The 15,317-nt window shown below is 45.2% G+C and overlaps 1 protein-coding gene across 1 annotated transcript in view; it reads right to left on the reverse strand.

Annotated features, from left to right (window-relative positions):
• The window catches only part of SERINC5 (serine incorporator 5), a 103,733-nt gene that overhangs the window by 45,315 nt on the left and 43,101 nt on the right, over positions 1 to 15,317 (reverse strand). Inside the window, exon 2 of the mRNA XM_029942504.1 lies at positions 13,947 to 14,114. Within this exon, the coding sequence (XP_029798364.1) occupies positions 13,947 to 14,114 (168 nt within the window). The remainder of the gene's footprint in view (positions 1 to 13,946; positions 14,115 to 15,317) is intronic.

Below are 15,317 nucleotides of genomic sequence, written 5' to 3' on the forward strand. Positions count from 1 at the left end.
AAACATAGATTAAATTGTATATAGATAGGATGGGAGCTATTTTATCTAGCTCATTAACCATAAGAGAAAGAGTGTTTGTTAACAAGTTGCTAGAGAGAGCCCTTTCTTTGATGTAATGGGGGCCCTGTGTGTGTTGACCTTGCACCTGGGCTTCTAGTTTCTTATCCATCCTCATAACTGAAGTCAGTACAAGGGAGGGCATTTGTGACTCCAATTAGCAAAGATATATGCAGCAACTTATGTGCGGTCCTTGTCTGTTTCTTATCTGTAAGTTAGGCTCGTCTTCTCCAGGCCAGAGTTAAATGTAACTCTTGTGTTCTCAGCCCCGCTTATGTTTTGGGTCTGCAAGGCTCATTAGAAGAGCCTTTTGTCAAATATTCATAATGTTTTGATCCAAAATCTCTTATGTAGGGGCAGGAAAATGCCTTTTCTTATGGGGTAACTGTGTGGGGCATCTCGGCCTGATTTGGAACATTGTGAGGCCTGATCAATAGCAACAGGCTTAATTTTACATGAGCAGTAGTAGCAGAAGGAGATACCAGTTCTGCCTCTCATGGCAGGAGCCCTGCAATGTCTGCCATTTCCTTACTGTGACCGTGTCATCCAGCAAGGCCGGTGCGGCTCCCGGCACCATAGTACACGTTACATTGTACAATTCAGTATCCATTATAGCACAGAGTTAGTGGTTCACTCACTCACATCTACTATGTGCCGGTATTGTTCTTGGTTATGGGGATACAAGCAGTGCATAAAATGAGTTTAAAAAAATCCATTCTGGGGGCGGCTGGGTGGCTCAGTTGGTTAAGTGTCCGACTTCAGCTCACACCATGATCTCACAATCTGTGGGTATGAGCCTGCATTGGACTCTGTGCTGACAGCTCAGAGCCTGGAGCCTGCTTCAGATTCTATGTCTCCCTGTTTCTCCACCCCTCCCCTACTCTCTCTCTGTTTCTGTCTCTCAAAATAAAATGAAGACATAAAAAAATATATATTATTTTAAAAAATCCATGCTGGGGCACCTGGGCGGCTCAGTCAGTTAAGCCTCCAACTCTTGGTTTTAGCTCAGCTTAATGGGTTCAAGCCCGGCATTGAACCATCAGTGCAGAGCCCATTTGGGATTCTGTCTGTGTTCCTCCCCAATTTGTGCTGTCTCTGTCCTCTCAAAATAAACAAATAAACTTAAATAATAATAATTAATAATAATAATAAAGTCCATGCAGACAAGAAGCTAATTTTCTAGTGAAATTTGTACACACAGAACAATGTGTGCTCTACTTTATGGATATTTCAAGTATTTTCATGGTTAATTTTGACTGTTCATCATTTTTGCCCTAGGTGGGTCATAAGAATCTAATATCCCCAAAAGCTACCATACCAGAGCCTCAAGTTTCTGAGAGACCTTAGTCGCCAGTCTTCGTACTGAGGACCAGGACATGGCAGACCCTGAGGTTTCTGGCCCAGCATCTTCCCATTTTACCGTTTATTAGACCTGGAATTGAGGGTCCCCAGCAACAGGGGACCCACAATCTCATTTTCTCCATTCCCACTTCTTCCCGATCACCAAAATGCTTGGTTTAGCTACATAAGAAGAATATAAGTTGTTGTTACTGTTTTATCTGTGAATGATTTACCGTTTATTTCAGAAGGCCACCAAGAAGAAGACAAATAGACTATTAAACACGTCACACTAAATTTATTGGTACGTTATTCTTGTCTCCTCGACCCAACATGTGGCTGACATACCCTAGTTATCTGCAACGTAAGCAAGGACTCTCGTGTCTTCAACACAAAGTTTAAGCCACTGAAGTTCTCCCTCCAGAGAGGACAGAATTAACTGCATATGACAAGCATAGAGCCACTAACATGAGACTCAAAATCTCACTGCCTCTGGGTCAAATTCAGCTAGCTTCTGTTTGTGCAAATAAAGTTTTATTGAAACACAGCCGTGCTCATTTGTTGGCACATTGTTTGGGTGCTTTTGCCCTACAATGGCAGGATTTGAGTAGTTGCTACAGACCTCACAGCCCCCCAGCAGAGAATGCTTTCTAGCTGGCTCTCCACAGGTAAAGTTAACAGCCTAGACTACCAGAAAGAACAGCTGAGGAGTGGTGTAGCACTGGGGAATGTAAATTAACATATCAAAGGCAAATGACAAGTGGTGATAACTTATTCCACACATCAAAAGCCAAAGGACCAGCAGAGAACAGAGAGGCCCATTTGGACTATTTTCTGAGTGTCCCAGGACTCTGCCCTGCCTTCAGAGCACTGCTGTCCCAAATGGAACTTGCGCTTTAAATGAATCCAACTGTACATCTCCCATATGCCATTTTTAGAGTATTTTAATTTATCTGCAGGGTGGTAGAGGAGATGGGGGAGGGCATGCCTAGGAGGTCCAAAGCTCCTCTCTGCAAGCCAGAAGCCCTCAATAGCGCTAAATGAAAAAAGTCCTCACATCTGTTATGCAAACACACCCGGTGTAACCAAAAATAAAACCCACACTGATGAAAGCCGCCATTTCGGAAGAAGATTTTAGACTTATTTTAGGACTATAGAAACAGTCCCACAGAAATGTAAAAACCACACTCCCAAAATGCCCGACCCACTAGTGATTAAGCTCAGGCTGCTTTAGAGGTCAATGCACTCCATTCCATTACAAACTTCTTACCTCACCTTAGCTGCCCTGTTTCCAAAGACGCAGAAAAAAACATTGCTGAGTGCTAATGTGACCCCTAAGGTCAATAGAAATGACAGCTAAGTTGACAGCACAGTCTCCAAGTCATAATGGAGTTCACGTACTTGGAGCTTTCAAACCCACCCACGTGCAGACGTGCAGTCTAACATCAAGGGCTCCGTCTGCACACGCTCACCACACCGGGCCCTTCCTACCCAACCAGAGGTCTGGTTCTCTAAGGACAACCACCCTGCTACTTAAACTTATACCCCCTGCACTTTGCACAGTGCTTGGCACCTACACAGGAAAGAAGGAAAGACAGGAGGCAAGAAGGAATTATAGGACTTAAGACTTTTACAAACATGAACTCAGATTACAGTTTAACCAAGTCACACGATCACCCTTTTAAATTCCAAAGAGCATCACGACTCAACTATTCACAATATTTATGTAGCGTTTTGAGGCTACCAACTCTGTGTTGTGCCATTTGTCTGCTCCCTGGAGCCTATTTTTATAGTGACAGAACTGTTCATTTCCAACTGTAAGCTCTTGTCTGCCCTATTATCTGCAGAGCACTCCAAGGTCCCGTCAGCAGGCAGTTGCTGAAGAGACGCTTTTGAGGATGACAGAGAAACGGGGCAGGAAAACTTCAGTTCTCACATCCTACCATTCTCCGCTTCCCACAGCCAGATCCATCCTGAAACAGAGATCCTCGTAACACCTGATGCCCTTCCCCCAAAGTTTCTAGGTAACAGATCAGCGAGTCCAAGGACAATAACTATTGTTTCTTGTTCTCCGGCTCCCGGCAAGCTCATTATTACTGGACAAGGATCAAACCTCTCTGCCCTTGGTTCAGACTCAAAAAAAGACTCTCAGCAGGGTATCCATTAGTTCAAATGGCTGCGGGTAGTACAGAACTATTTCCCACCATCATTTTCCCCAGAATTCACTTGTGTGCAGGACGGTGAGGCCCCAGCGAGGGGAAGGGAGAGGGGTGGGAGGGACTCTTTGTTTTCTCCCACATGGTGTTAGGTCTGGATGGAATTTACACCAAAGATAAAACTGTTTGGAAACATGTGTCCCCAAAGTCACCCCACTTGGAAGGGAGGGGACCCAAGCTTTTAAGAGGTGGAACTTCACTATGAGCTCCCCACAGAAAGTTTTCATTAGGGCATAGTGAGAATTTTCCCACAGTGTCCTAACAAAGGATTGGGGTTTGATGGCCCAAACCCACCTTCAGCCTCAGAAACACACTCATTGATAAACTTGACAAAAGCAAGGCACAACAGCACGATGAACTCAGATGCTATTCAGAAAGGGAACTTGTGAGAAGCATTCTTTCCCAGCTGGATTAAAAAAAACCAGTACACTCCAGAATCAAAGAACTGGGTCAGGTCCACAATTACTACTTTTCTGCTAATGTGACGCTGTTCTAACACAAAACAATAAAATGGCAGCTAAGAATGGAGTTCTACTCTACAGAGCGCTAAAGCTCCATGGTAACATCTGATGCTACGTCTCAGGTACACAGTTTTCATAACATTCAACTGGTAAACATCAAAATCAAAACAAGAGCCAGACTTTCCGGCTTCGGTGTGAATACCTCCATTCTATGCCGGGACAAACCACTCTATGTTTTGGATCAAAGTGGAATATTTTTCCTTGTTGACGTTTGCTCACTTTTAAAATATAATTACACCAAACACAACTTGAAGGCAGGTTCTATTTTACATGCAAAGCCACTGAATAAATAAATAGTAGATTTGTGGCTGCTCTTATTTTCTACTTCTGACCAACAAGTCATCCCTCGAGCCCAGCTTTTGGCCCTCACAACAGGAAGGAAGCAGGTGGGGAAGATAAGCTACAAAAGCTGTGAAAGTCCCAAGATTGTACTGTTTCCAAAAGGAATCCTTCTCCTTCTCCTTCTCCACTGGCTAGAGATTAAAAGATTATCAGTCAGGGGGAAGGAGACATTACATGTCTGTCACCATCCATGCAACAACCGAACCTAGTGGTGCAGAAAAAGACACTGGTCAGGCAGCCAGGAGGCCAGCACCCCTGGGTTCTAGTCTCAGCTGTACCTAGAGTCACAGCCTTGGACGAGCCACATCCCTGGGCGCCACCCTCTCACCTGGCAAAAGAGGGGTCTGGTCAGGATTAAGGCGTTAAGACTCTCCCACTTTTAAAACTTCCAACCTTTGGGGCACCTAGCTGGCTTTGTTGGTTGATCCAGCGTGTGACTCTGGATCTTGGGTTTGGGGGTTCGAGTTTCATACTGGGTGTAGAGATTACTCAAAAACAAAAATCTCTAAAAACAACAAAAAAACAAAACAAAAACAAAAAAATCTTCTAACTTATCATTTAAATCATAGTCTAAAAGAGATAATAATTTTCTCTGCATAACCCTTAACACCATAGGATGTTTGCTGTTTCTTCACAGGGCAGAACACATCATAAATGTAACCTGGATCTTTTTTCTACTTCTTATCTGTTTAACTAGATCCTTTACCTAGAAATTGTGTTTCAGTGTTTCTTTTTAAAAAGTTTTTTAATGTTTATTTATTTTTGAAGGAGAGAGAGAGAGAGAGACAGAGTGTGAGTGGGGGAGGGGCAGAGAGAGGGGGAGACACAGAATCTAAAGCAGGCTACAGGCCGTGAGCTGTCAGCACAGAGCCTGACGTGGGCCTTGAACCCACAAGCAGCGAGATTATGACCTGAGTTGAAATCGACGCTCAACCAACTGCACCACCCAAGCACCCCTCTTTCTTTCTTTCCTTCTTTCCTTTTTTTTTTTTTTCCAATCCTCTGTGACTAGCACAGGGAGGGCTTTCCCACCAGCAGTATCGACTCTAATGCCTTCACATTCCTCTTCATACTGCAGGTTAAAAATAATAAGTGCTCATCTACCAAACTTCAGAGTCTCAAACATATTGCATCAGAGCTCTGTCACCACTAGAAGCCACCAAACTTTTGTTAAATGTCAATGGACTAAAGTAGGTACTTGTAAAAAGCCTTCTGAAATCTAAGTTGTTTCTAAGGAAAGTAGCTTCTGTGCTCATCCGTACACTGTGGTGAGAAAAGAATTTGGAAATGGGGTGTCATCTGGGAGGAATACAAGTAGCAAGCAGTCACCCATGGGATCTGGCTATCTGGGGAAAGAAGTCAAGAGGAAGTGAGCATGTGGAGCTGGGGACACTCAGGAACAATCCAAATCCAATAACACAACTGGAATGTGACATCAAGGAACATGGTGGATGCGAATCAGAACTGCCTGGAATGCACAGTGGAGACCCAATATTTTTATGACCTGTCTGAAGTATGTGGTCAGCACTAGATCTGGAAAAAAGAAAGAGAAGGCAACTGACAGGGTCCCCAGCACTGTCCTGAGAAAAGCATGCCCTAACTAGCAGATATACATACAGCTAGAACCAAAGCTAGAAATGAATGAGCCCCAGAGAAAGGGGAAAGGCAGCAAATGAGAAGGGCAGAGGGCGGTATTTCAGGCTAAGGCAAGGAGGAGTTGACCACTTTGTTCTGTGTGATGGAACTACGAGATTTGGATGTGGCCTTGGCACTATACTGGCTACAAATAATTCTTTTTTTTTTATAAATCTTTTTTAAAGTTTATTTATTTTGAGAGAAAGCACACAAGTGTTGTGCACATGAGCGGGAGAAGGGCAGACAAAGAGGGAGAGAGAGAATCCCAAGTAGGCTCCATGCTGTCAGCCCAGAGCCCAATGCAAGGCTCAAACTCATGAACCCTGAGATCATGACCTGAGCCAAGATCAAGATTCAGACGCTTAATTGAATGAGTCACCCAGGCACCCCTGGCTATAAATAATTCCTTAACTATTTTGCTTTCATCTACTTCCACATAATCTTTTATTCATGCTGGTAATATACATGAATTTCCTGCTACCACATCTCCTTCTCCTTTCTCCTTCTAATATAATAATGAACAGTGAAAATTACTGAGAAGTACAGATCAAAAAAATTTATATATTGTACATCAGGGAATGTGTTGTGTGACACAGAATTTTATGAATAAATAGAGAAAAATGCTTTAAGCTTATCTTGTTACTTTTGTTCAAAGCGCCTAAATCCACAGTTAGCAGCCTTAACATCCACCTCCTTTCCTGTTACCTGGTACATTTTGGACTTCATAAGTGCAGAAATTGTGATAACAGTATGTACTTAAGATTTTAAAAGTGGTGATGGTGGGGAGGTGATGAATATTCCTTGGGGAAGGAAGGGCCTGGTTTAAATCCAACTCAGTATCCCACCTCTACCCCCACTGAAATGGAGTGGTCCATTGAGTCTAGGGGACCAACGGGATCAAGAAAAATTCTCAGTACTTACTTGGATAAAAATGCCTGATTCCGGTGAGCAAGGGGTAGCCTGGCTAAGGGGAAGAAGGGCTCCCGGGGTCTCCGCCTGGGGCTGTGGGTACAAGTGTGCACAGACTGCACAGGCCATTCTAGCACACTCCACTCAGTAACTTCCCTATTGCTCACCGAACCTGGGGGTTAAGAGAAGCCTCATACTTACAGCTTTGTCTCAAGAGTTTAAGCTATTTCAGGAGTGGTAAATCCAAATGCCTCTCTTCAGAGGCAAGAGGTAAAGGTAAATGTGTGAGACACCTTGTAAGCAAATACCCTGTTTTAGGACCTATGATGAGCTACGGCATGCTCACCCCTTCTAAAGGAGCCAAATTTAAATTTTAAAATAACAGCAACATCAATAATGATCATAACCACTGGCCAAACTAGAGCCCATAGGCCAATGCACAATTCCTAGGCTCAGAGATTTCCAGGCTCACTTGCAATTTCTGGGAGTGGCACTGGCTGATGGCAGGGGCAGGGTTCTAACGTCAGCCTGGCTGACTTTCACCAAGTTCAGGGAGAGAATGGAGTTGAAGGAATGCTTTTAAGACACTGAGGAAACTGCAGCCACAGTCCCGCTCACAATCCTATTAGACCTGGTCCACTGTTCCTTTAAAACCCACTCCGCCCTGCAGCATTATTACCCTTTGTTGAATAAACAAAAAGCTCTTTTCATCCAGGGCAAGAATAACCAATGACAGGAGGACTAGAGTTTTCTGCATTATTACTCCCTTAAAGGAAAATGGACCTAAACCCATTAGGAGAGAATACCATATAAAGTAAAACATGTTTCCAAAAGAGAACCAAGTAAGATCACAAACAAAGCAGATTATCTTCTAAAACAAATGAAGAGGGGCGCCTGGGTGGCTCAGCTGGTGAAGCGTCCAACTTCAGCTCAGGTCATGATCTCACAGTTCATGGGTTTGAGCCCTGCGTTGGGCTCTGTGCTGACAGCGCAGAGCCTGGAGCCTGCTTTGGATTCCGTGTCTTCCTCTCTCTTTATCCCTTCCTCACTCATGCTCGGTCTCTCTCTGTCTCTCTCTCTCAAAAATAAATAAAAATATTTTTTAAAATATTTAAACAAGGGAAGGGGCACACCTTGCTATCTCAGTTGGAAGAGGATATGGCTCTTGAACTTGAGGTCGTGAGTCTGAGCCCCATGTTAAGCATGGAGTTTACTTTAATTAACTAATTAATTAATCAACAAATTAAAAAATTAACTAACCAAAAAAGGACTATCAAAAACAAAAGATCTTAGTAGCCTCTCCTCTCAATACAAGAACTAATTCTTCAAAATTTAAATTTAAAACAAACCTACGACAAAAACCAGTCTTCCAATATGTGGAAGATAGAAAGATCCAGCCATTTCAGGTACTAACCTACCACCCATCTCAAGGGTTAGAGCAGTGAGGGGACAGTGAAGGATGTGAATGAAGGAAATGACCTAAGAAGTTTCTGGTCAGGTGCATTTAAAATTTATTTTTTTTTAATGTTTTATTTATTTTTGATACAGAGAGAGACAGAGCATGAGAGAGGGAGGGGCAGAGAGAGAAGGAGACGCAGAATCTGAAGACCAGGCTCTGAGCAAGCATTCGGCACAGAGCCTGACGCGGGGCTCGAACCCACGAATGTGAGATCTGACTTGAGCCAAAGTTGGAGGCTTAACCGACTGAGCCACCCAGGCGCCCCTGGTCAGGTGCATTTAGGGCTCTTCCTACTTGGCCTGGCTCACTGAGCTCACAGGGAAGAAGGCCTGAGGGCCCCATGAATCACCTGTCCCTCCTCCAATGTAGGTTTGGTCTCAGAGGCCCCTCCTCCACAGGAAACAAGCTCTTTTTATTGTCCCTCTCAAAATGCCAGTGCAGAGGCGCCGAGTGGCTTAGCTGGTTAAGTGTCTGACTCTTGATTTCAGCTCAGGTCATGATCTCAGGGTCACGGGATCAAGCCCCATGCTGTGTGTAGAGCCTGCTTGAGATTCCCTCTCCCTCTGCCTCTGCCCCTCTCCCCTGCTCACATGCTCTCTGTCTCTCTCTGCCTCTCTCTCTCAAATTAAAAAAAAAAGAACTTTTAAAAATAAAAAAAATTTTAATTTAATTTAAAAAGCAGGGGTACCTGGGTGGCTCAGTCAGTTGAGCGTCCAACTTTGGCTCAGGTCATGATCGCAGACCCTGCTTCGGGTCCTCTGTGCCCCATTCTCTCTGCCCCACCCCACTCACACTTTCTCAAAAGTGAATAAACATTTATTTAAAAAAAAAAAAAAAAAAAAAGCCAGTGCAGATTACAAGGGGACCAAAACCTCAAAGTGTCACCATCTGCTTCCAAACAGAGAGGTTACATCTTGATTTAGTGGTGCAGGTCAGGAGACTTAAATCTCTCTCAAAACACCTACCTTCCCCATTGGGGAGTTGTTGTTTTGGGGGGGGTTTTTGGTCACTCTACATTCTGAAATGGGTTTTTAATCTCCTACGCATCAAGTACCTCAAGACTATACCTGTTTGAATTACATGCCTAAAGACATGACTGTCCTGCAGTAAAATGGCTCCTACATTTAAGATGAGAACCACGTGGCAGGAGACAGAAGTCATGTCCCACTCTGCCAGCACAGCAGAGTTTCCTCTGAGCCCAGGTTCCCACGGGAAAGAGGAGTTTGCCTAGTGAAACAAGGCAGCATGAGGGACCAGGGGCTCCCTGCAGTTCCCTCTCACTCCATTTTAAACACAGGCCATCTTTTGAAGCCAGGGCGAACACGGCACATAACTGAGAAGGGGGGCTGCCCTCGTGCTCTTGACCCCTGCGGCCCCATCCTCGCACACAAAGGTGATACTGCCAGCTGGGAGGCAGTTACACACTGCCATCGGCCGGTGATGAGCACACACGCTTTCTCCTCCTCCAGTCACATCCTCAAACGTTTCTACAGCCCAACAAAGCAGGGGGCAGGACTGCAGCAGAAGCTCAGTGTGTGTCCCCACAAGGGGACCTTTCAACACCCGCCCTCAAGCATCGCCTGAGGATGAGGTCAGCCTCTACTCTATAGGCCACAAACAAGCTGACTTTGTGACCAGCTGGCCTGCCCACTCTGAGGCCCTAAAGATGGAAAAGGATCGGTTTTGCCCACAGGGACCTCATTCCTTATGCAGAGAGCCCAGCCAAATCATTTTTAAATAAGTACATTCAGGAGACAGGCATAGAAACATTTATAAGAGCCAGTGTGAGGCATGAGGGCGGCCCCTCCCGCGCCCCCACTCTCTCCCTCCCTCCTTCCCTCCCTCTGCAATGACCCCAAATCACGCTGTACACACACACCACTGCTGGGCTCACCTCCCTAAATATGTTTTGACAAGGACATGCTCTTACTCAAGAACTGATAATAGCTTCCAATTGGCCATCAGACCATGGTCAAATGCCTAACTTCTGCAATAAAATTGCCACACGGTCATTTTACCTCCCCACGTCTCATCTCTGTCGTTCTACACGTGCCTCATCCTTGTTCTCTTTCCTCCTGTTGACCTTCACAGCCTAAGTGAAGTCACTAAGAACACATTCAGCCTGGCTTCAAATCCCAACTGTCCCCCTTAGAGCTGGAGACCTCTGATAAGGGACTTAAATGACGCAATGCCTCAGTTTCCTCATATGTAAAGCAGGCATAATGCTCAGCTGAGTGCACTGGTGATGAACCCAGACAATGCAGGTATAATGCTCAGAATAAAACCTGGTACATGGTATTACCCAATAAATATTAGAAATTAAAGTACTCATTATTCTCACACAAGTCACTTCCATGAAGCCTCCCTTAGTGAAACACCTTCTGTTTCTTAAACGTTCTATCAACACTTAGAAACCATACATACTGACTGGAGTTGTTAGGGACTGTTTCATGGGGCAGGTTACTTGGATGGCAATCAAAAATTAAAATCGGTATTATGAAAGTCATATCCTAGGGGTGCCTCAGTGACTCAGTTGGTGGAGCGTCTGACTCTGGATTTTGACTGAGGTCATGAGCTCAGAGTCACGGGATCAAAGCCCCACATCGGGCTCCACATTGAGCATGGAGCTCTTTAAGACTCTCCCTCTCGGGGCACCTGGGTGGCTCAGTCGGTTGAGCCTCTGACTTCAGCTCAGGTCATGATCTCACACTTCGTGGGTTTGAGCCTCGCGTCAGGCTCTGTGCTGACAGCTTGCTCAGAACCTGGAGCCTGCTTCTAATTCTGTGTCTCCTTCTCTTTCTGCTCCTCTTCCACTCATACACTGTCTCACTCTGTCTCTCAAATATAAAATAAATGTAAAAAAAAAATTCTCCCTCTCTTTCACTCTGACTCTCTCACCCACTTGTGCACACTCTCTCTAAAATAAAATTAAATTAGGGGCACCTGGGTGGCTCAGTCGGTTAAGCGTCCAACTTCAGCTCAGGTCATGATCTCATAGTTTATGGGTTCAAGCCCCATGTCTGGCTCTGTGCTGACAGCTAGCTCAGAGCCTACTTCATATTCTGTGTCTCCCTCTCTCTCTCTCTCTGCCCCTCCCCTGTTCACGCTGTCTCTCTCTCTCCAAAAACATTAAAAAATTAAAAAAAAATTTTTTAAAAAGAAAGTCATGTCCTGAAATGTATACCTATGGCTCCCAAATGAACCCTACCTCCAGTAACAACATTGCTCATGGGCTCACCACTACATATTTGCATAATTTGAGGTTTTGTTTCTTGGATCCAAAGCTTAATTCTACCAAGACTGAAAACTTCTTAAGAGCTGGAATTGCACCACAGACAATGGATACATGCTCAGAGTTCCTTCCCCAACCACAATGGATCCTCAAACCAATGTTTGCTGAATTTACAAAGAGAATATAAAGTTACCTGGAAAACAAAGGTAATAAGTAGGAGACGAAATGCCCTTGCAGTTTTCCTCCTCTCAAACATCCTGCCAAAAGCACACATGGTATGAGGAAGACAACTGGTGGTAACTACTACTGAGGTGCAGCCCGCCTGATACACCCTAATGAGGCAGCCTTAGCTCTGGGTCTCCCTGCCTCCAAGTTTCCAAAGCACTTCATGCATCCTCTCATACGGCACTGACTTAATTTCTCCCTTGCTCTATGCCTTAGATGACTTTACATGCTGTCTGCTGGATGATAAGCTCCGTTCCCCAGAAGTGTGAAGGCCCCAGAGCTCCCACTGCAGTGCCTTACTGAGAAGATATCCAAAATTTAAAGCATGGAGCTCCTAGGTGGCTCAGGGGTTAAGCACCTGACCTCGGCTCAGGTCATGATCCATGGTCATGAGTTCAAGCCCTGCATAAGGCTCCGTGCTGACAACTTAGAGCCTGGAGCCTGCTTCAGATTCTGTGTCTCCCTCTCCCTCTCTCTCTCTCGAAAATTAACATTAAAAAAATTAAACCAATCAGGGGGAGAATCGCAGGGTCACAGGTTTTGACAGTAGTTCCACTATATTCCAGACCATACGTTCGCAATTATAAAAGCACTGCGCAACAGAAAACTTCAGAGAGCCTAATGGACTAGAATATGTCGAGTGCTTTTAAGGTGATGGTTGTTCTGAATCCTCTGAGCGTATATTTAAGATAGTCTGTGGCTTTGGCATAAGGCTTGGGGGAGAGATGCTCGCTGTTCCTGGTGAGGGCACCTCCACTTGGGAGAGGTTCCATCAGAGTGCTGCCCCTGCGGCCTCCCCGTCCTCACGCTGCTTCCAGGCCCCAGGAACACAGGGTTTGGGTAGCTAGCCTTTGCTCTCCCCCTTTCCCTTAGACAAGAGCTGGTCCCAGCAAACACGGCTGTCATTCTCCCCAGGAAACTGTGTCTCTGCAGGGAAGTTTGGCCCAGCCTGATGGGACTGGAGGAAGGGTAGGTTCCCCCAGTGGAAAAGTCTAACTTGTTTTGGGGTTTAGTACTAGGAAGCCCACTTCTCTGCAGATCCAAGCCATACTGTCTCACATGAGCTTTATGAGGGATGGAGAGTGATGTCTGGCATCTATTTGCTGACACTTTGGTCTTTTTTGCCCATTTGTTTAGAGCCTAGGAGGGGAAATGTTATTTATTGGGCTCCGTCAAAAACCCCAACATGAGCCCTTGTCATCTTGCTGATTAAAAGGCCTTCTATGGGGAAAGACCAGGAAAGGTTTCTACGTGTCTTCATCAGCATCACAACATGCCCAAGAAATGTCTGGAAATCCACTCCTCACCCGAACTACAAATGACATGTCAGCAAAGTAAAAATTGCCCTCCTACCCATTCCTCATCATCTGTGGGGTTTGCTAAGCTTTATCAGGCTTCCCAAGTAGGCCAGATTGAGTTTATCTTAACAGCTCTCTGTGGGACACTGGAAGCCATCCTTACAACAAGGGAAAAGTACCAAGTCTACAAGCAAAGACTGTACATCTAAGAGGAACAGCTATAAACAAGGCCCAGACAAAACACACAATACACCAAAGAACAGACGGTATCTGTTCTACTGCTAAAGTTCAGGACTTTGAATGGTTCCCCCACTTGGCAGGAAAGTGCTGAAGAGGCTTTCCTCTTCCAGGAAGGCCTGGAGAGAACGGGTGAACCCTGACCCACACCAGCATGGCCAGGCCCAATCCCTCACATGGGAAGTCTTCCCACACACCCTCCCCAACCACCAAAAATGGGAAAAGTTAAAAGGAAGCAAGGGCACCTGAGTGGCTCAGTCAGTAAAGCATCTGACTCTTGATTTCGGCTCAGGTCACCAGCTCACAGCCCATGGGTTTGAGCCTGGCATCAGGCTCTGCGCTGACAGCATGGAGCCTGCTTGGGATTCTCTCCCTCACCCCTGCTTATGCTCTAAATCTCTCTCTCAAAATAAATAAATTCAAAATATTAAAAAAAGGAAGGAGGGAAGGAAGGAAGGAAGGAAGGGGCGGACTTACATGCTCCTTCATCTCGTTAGCCACAGTTTTTGACATCATGATGCAGCAGAGAAGGACGACCAGAATGAAGTAGAGCGCGTACATGAAGCGGGTGCTCCGGGACTGTCGGATCCTGGGGCAGCAGCCGCAGCAGAGGGAGCAGCCGGCAGTCCCACAGCAGCAGGCCAGCTAGGGAAGGACACAAAACAGCCTCTTAGAGCCACTGATGTAGAGACCCATTAACCGCAGCAGCTGCAGGCCAACCCGCCAGGCTATCAGTCTTCTGAGCCATCTTGCCCAGAGAACGTGCAGGAACAGTTTAGTGTGTGAATGAAGCTTTCACCAGAAGTGGTCTGATACTGTCTTTAATAAAAAGAAGGGACTGTGGCTTGGGAGAGGCCCAATAATTAAAAGAGAAAAGTCACGGCTCACCTGAAGCACTATCGTCATTACTCTGAAAGGAAACACCAATTTCTGGGATCAGCTAAGGAGGAAGACAAGAAGCCAGGAACTAGGAAAAGGACAAAGTGAGGTGGAAAGAACCAGAAAAATGAGAAGCTGGGTCCAAGAAAGTGACTTGCCAATAATCCGTGAGGCAAAGAATGAGCTGTGTAAATGCCTAAGGACGTGTTGGATAGGAAAGGCTGTGTGTGCTGGCATCCGTCCTCCTCTGCAGGCAGCAAGGAGCATGTGTGACTTGAGCTCAAAAGGAACAGGCGCCTCTTCCACAGACATTGTGCACCACAACTCCATGCCCCCAACGGTAAGCTTTTAGGCTAACGAGCGGCATGGGCACAGGGAGCACACCGTCCTGCGTACTATGCATAGTACTCGCACCTATTATTTGGGGAAAACAAGTCTTTTTATTTTTTCTGTCTCTGATTCATTGCTTCATTGGTCAGTGCAATTAGATACAACTTAGAATATTAAATAAAATGGGGATTAAGTTTTCAGGTTTGAGCCTGGTGTTAATTCTTTTTCTTTTTAAAGACATGTTTTTTTAGACTACTCTTAGGTTTACAATAAAACTGAGAGGAAGACACAGAGATCTGCCATATACCCCTACTCCTACACATACATAGCCTCCCCCATTATCAGCACTACTTACCAAAATGGTACATTTTTTTTTTTTTTACCAAGGAGGAACCTGACACATTATAATCACCTAAAGTTTATAGTTTACCAAAGGGTTCACTCTCAGTGTTGTATGTTTAACGGGTTTGCACAAATGCATAATGACATATATCCATCATTATAACATAATATAGACTATTTCCACAGCCCTAAAAAGAAACTTGATCTTTAGGAAAGCAAAAGTTCAGAGTCAAAGTCAGCTTGCCTGGGTCTGGTGCCTGGCTCCACTACCTACCAGCTATGTACCATGAGCAAATT

Source organism: Suricata suricatta, chromosome 6 (assembly GCF_006229205.1).
Source record: "Suricata suricatta isolate VVHF042 chromosome 6, meerkat_22Aug2017_6uvM2_HiC, whole genome shotgun sequence".
Lineage (NCBI taxonomy): Eukaryota > Metazoa > Chordata > Mammalia > Carnivora > Herpestidae > Suricata > Suricata suricatta.